Source organism: Carlito syrichta, unplaced genomic scaffold, assembly GCF_000164805.1.
Source record: "Carlito syrichta isolate Samal-C Ts95f unplaced genomic scaffold, Tarsius_syrichta-2.0.1 Scaffold309099, whole genome shotgun sequence".
NCBI lineage: Eukaryota > Metazoa > Chordata > Mammalia > Primates > Tarsiidae > Carlito > Carlito syrichta.
Window position 1 is genome coordinate 11015 of NW_007253195.1, and position 3100 is coordinate 14114.

The 3100-nt window shown below is 43.5% G+C and overlaps 1 protein-coding gene and 1 pseudogene across 9 annotated transcripts in view; both read left to right on the forward strand.

The window, feature by feature from the left end:
- Positions 1-3100, forward strand: part of BSDC1 (BSD domain containing 1) — a 28883-nt gene that overhangs the window by 5994 nt on the left and 19789 nt on the right. For 7 of the 8 annotated variants that reach the window (XM_008066749.1, XM_021716938.1, XM_021716937.1 and 4 more), the window contains one exon: positions 2142-2258. The exons of the other annotated variant lie outside the window; for it this stretch is intronic. In XM_008066749.1, the coding sequence (XP_008064940.1) occupies positions 2142-2258 (117 nt within the window). The remainder of the gene's footprint in view (positions 1-2141; positions 2259-3100) is intronic. 8 annotated transcript variants of the gene reach the window in all.
- On the forward strand, positions 599-1002 carry LOC110596430 (annotated as a pseudogene). The gene has a single exon (XR_002482455.1). The product of XR_002482455.1 is annotated as a small nuclear ribonucleoprotein G pseudogene (transcript).

Here is a 3100-nt window from a genome sequence, read left to right on the forward strand (position 1 = left end):
GGCAACTTGGTGAGACCTCATCTCTACAATAAATCAAAAAATTAGCCGGGCTTGGTGGCATGTGCCTATAGTAGTTCCAGTTACTTAGAAGGCTGAGGTGAAAGGATCTCCTGAGCCCAGCAGGTTGAGGCTGCGGTGGCCAGGAGCATGCTACTGCACTCCACCCCGGGTGACAGAGTGAGACTCCGACTCAAAAAAAATGCAGGTGATTATCCCTATGTAAAATGAGAGGATGTGCACAGAGATAGTCCAGGAAGGCAGCCTAGAGTCAGTAAGTGTGAAACAAGACAGGACTGGTACAGGGACTCACACCTGTGATCTCAACACTGGTGGAGGCGAGAGGATTGCCTGAGTTGACGGGTTCAAGAACAGCCTGGACAACATGGCAAGAGACGTTGTTATACAATAAATCAAAATATTAGCCAGGTGTGGTGGCACGTGCCTTTAGTTCCTACTACTTGGAAGGCTGAAGTGGAAGGATTACCTGAACCCAGTAGGTTGAGGCTGCGATGGCCATGAGCGTGCCACAGCACTCTATCCAGCCTGGGTAACAAGAGTGAGACTCTGACTCAAAAAAAAAAAAAAAAAAAAGATGTCTGAGCCCACGGAGCCGACGCCATGAGCAAGGCACATCCTCCCGAGTTGAAAAAATTTATGGACAAGAAGTTATCATTGAAACTAAATGGTGGCGGACATGTCCAAGGAATATTACGGGGATTTGACCCCTTTATGAATCTTGTGATAGATGAATGTGTGGAGATGGCAACTAGTGGACAACAGAACAATACTGGCATGGTGGTAATACGAGGAAATAGTATTATCATGTTAGAAGCCTTGGAACGAGTATAAATGACTTTTCAGCAAAGAAGTCCATGTCTTTTCTCCCAAGGACCTGTTTTACTTTGATGTAAAAATTGGGTCATGTACATTTTCATATTAAACTTTTTGTTAAATAAACTTTTGTAATGGTCAAAAAAAAAAAAAAAAAAAAAAGGGGCAGGACGGAGGAGAGAGCTGAGGGCCTGCTGACTCAAGCTGGCTGCAGGGTGAAAAGCAGGTGGGTTTGACGGGAGCAGTGTCAGTTCTGCCCAAAGGAGCTTTTAGACTAAATCGAACCCTGGAATGATGGAACCAAGAAAGCCTCTGAAAAAATCCATCTAGTATTTCTCTTGAGCCCTTCTCACTTTGTTGAATGTGAAAGTCACATACCTTTTTACTGATACTAACTTGTTAGGAATTTTCATAAAAGCTTTTCAAGCTATTATTGTAACGAATACAACATATTTTCTAATTTAATAATTACAAAGTTACAAATTATTTCACATACTGCCTCATATTTCTTTTTTTTTTTTGAGTTGAAGTCTCTCTCTGTCACCCAGACTGGAGTGCAGTGGCCGCTCCAGCCACTGCAGCCTCGGCCTGCTGGGCTCCAGCGATCCTTCTACCTCAGCCTTCCAAGTAGCTGAAACTACAGGCGCACACTACCACACCCGGCTAATTTTTGATTTATTGTAGAGATGAGGTCTCGCCAAGTTGCCCAGGCAGATTTCGAACCCGCGGGCTCAGGCAATCCACTCACCTTGGCCTCCCAAAGCTCGGGATTATAGGCTGAGCCACCGAGCCCAGCCCCTGCCTCGTATTTCAACTTGGTTTTCCTACAATACAAAAAGTGAAAATAGAAACACTTTCCTTTGGTAAAAGAAAATTACACACCTTTTCTTTATGTTATTTAAATTTTGAAACAAATATGATTTAAAGTATATCAGAGGAATTCATCAAAGTCTGTTTTGTTTTCGGACTATATGTGCCCCTCTCCATTTGCCCTTGAGAATCATTGATCTAGGCCATCTCCCTTATTTTATAGGAGACAGCTGAGGACTAAATGAGCCTTACTAATAGCCATATAGCCTGTGTGTACCTGGGCTGAGATTCAGTTTTTGTGCTCAGAGTAATAGGAGTTCCCCTATGCTCTCTGCTGTCAGGTAATCCAAAGTCATGGAATTGAACAAGTAAGCATTGTTTCTGAGCCCAGACTCCTTAAACCCCTTGAGATTTCCATATGTCTGTCTGGTACAAAAGCACAGGAACAAGGGATAGTGGGCCAACTAACCTGACATCCATCCCTCTCTGTCTTCCCATAGTCCTCTGAAGCCTTGGAGTTCATGAAGCGGGACCTAACAGAGTTTACCCAGGTTGTGCAGCATGACACAGCCTGTACCATCGCAGCCACGGCCAGCGTGGTCAAGGAGAAACTGGCTGTGAGTACTGCTATACCCTCCAAGTAACTGTCCCTTGCAGCCTGACAGGCCCTGGAATCCTGGTGGGGGCTCCCAACTTTTATGCCAGTGATTATTTTTCCTCCTAGGGGGAAAAATATGGGGATTATTTTTTCCTCCCATTTTGAAAGAATTCTCTCTGGCAAGCAAATAAGCTACATATTTAAAGTAATAATTAGCTTTCCCATTTCTGTATAGTTTTAGCAAATGTTTTCCATTAGTGAAGTCATCCATTGTTGACTATTTAGAAAATACAGATAAGTAAAAGAAGAGAGAAAGGGCAGGCACAATGGCTTACACCTGTAATCCCAGCACCGAGGGAGGCAGGGGATTGCCTGAGCCCAGAGGTCCAAGATCAACCTGGGCAACTTGGTGAGACCTTGTCTCTACAATAAATCAAAAAATTATCATGGTGGCACATGCCTGTGGTTCTAGCTACTTGAAAGACTGAGGTGGGAGGATCGCCTGAGCCCAGCAGGTCGAGGCTGCAGTGGCAGTGAGCATGCCACTGTCCTCCAGCCTGGGTAACAGAGTGAGACTCCAAATCAAAAAAAGAGAATGAAGGAAAAAAGAAAGGAAGGAAGAAAGAGAGAAAGACCTACAGGCACCTTTAATTCCATCTAGTTATTAACATAACTACTGTTAATATTTTGAGGGTATAGCCTTTATGGACACTTTCTTTTTCAAAACTGGGATCAAAGTAGCTGTTACTCTCAAAATAAGTAAATAAATAAATAAATACTGGGATCAACTGAATACCATGTTTTTTTTTGTTGTTTTTTTGAGTTGGAGTCTCACTCTGTCACCCAGACTGGAGTGCAGTG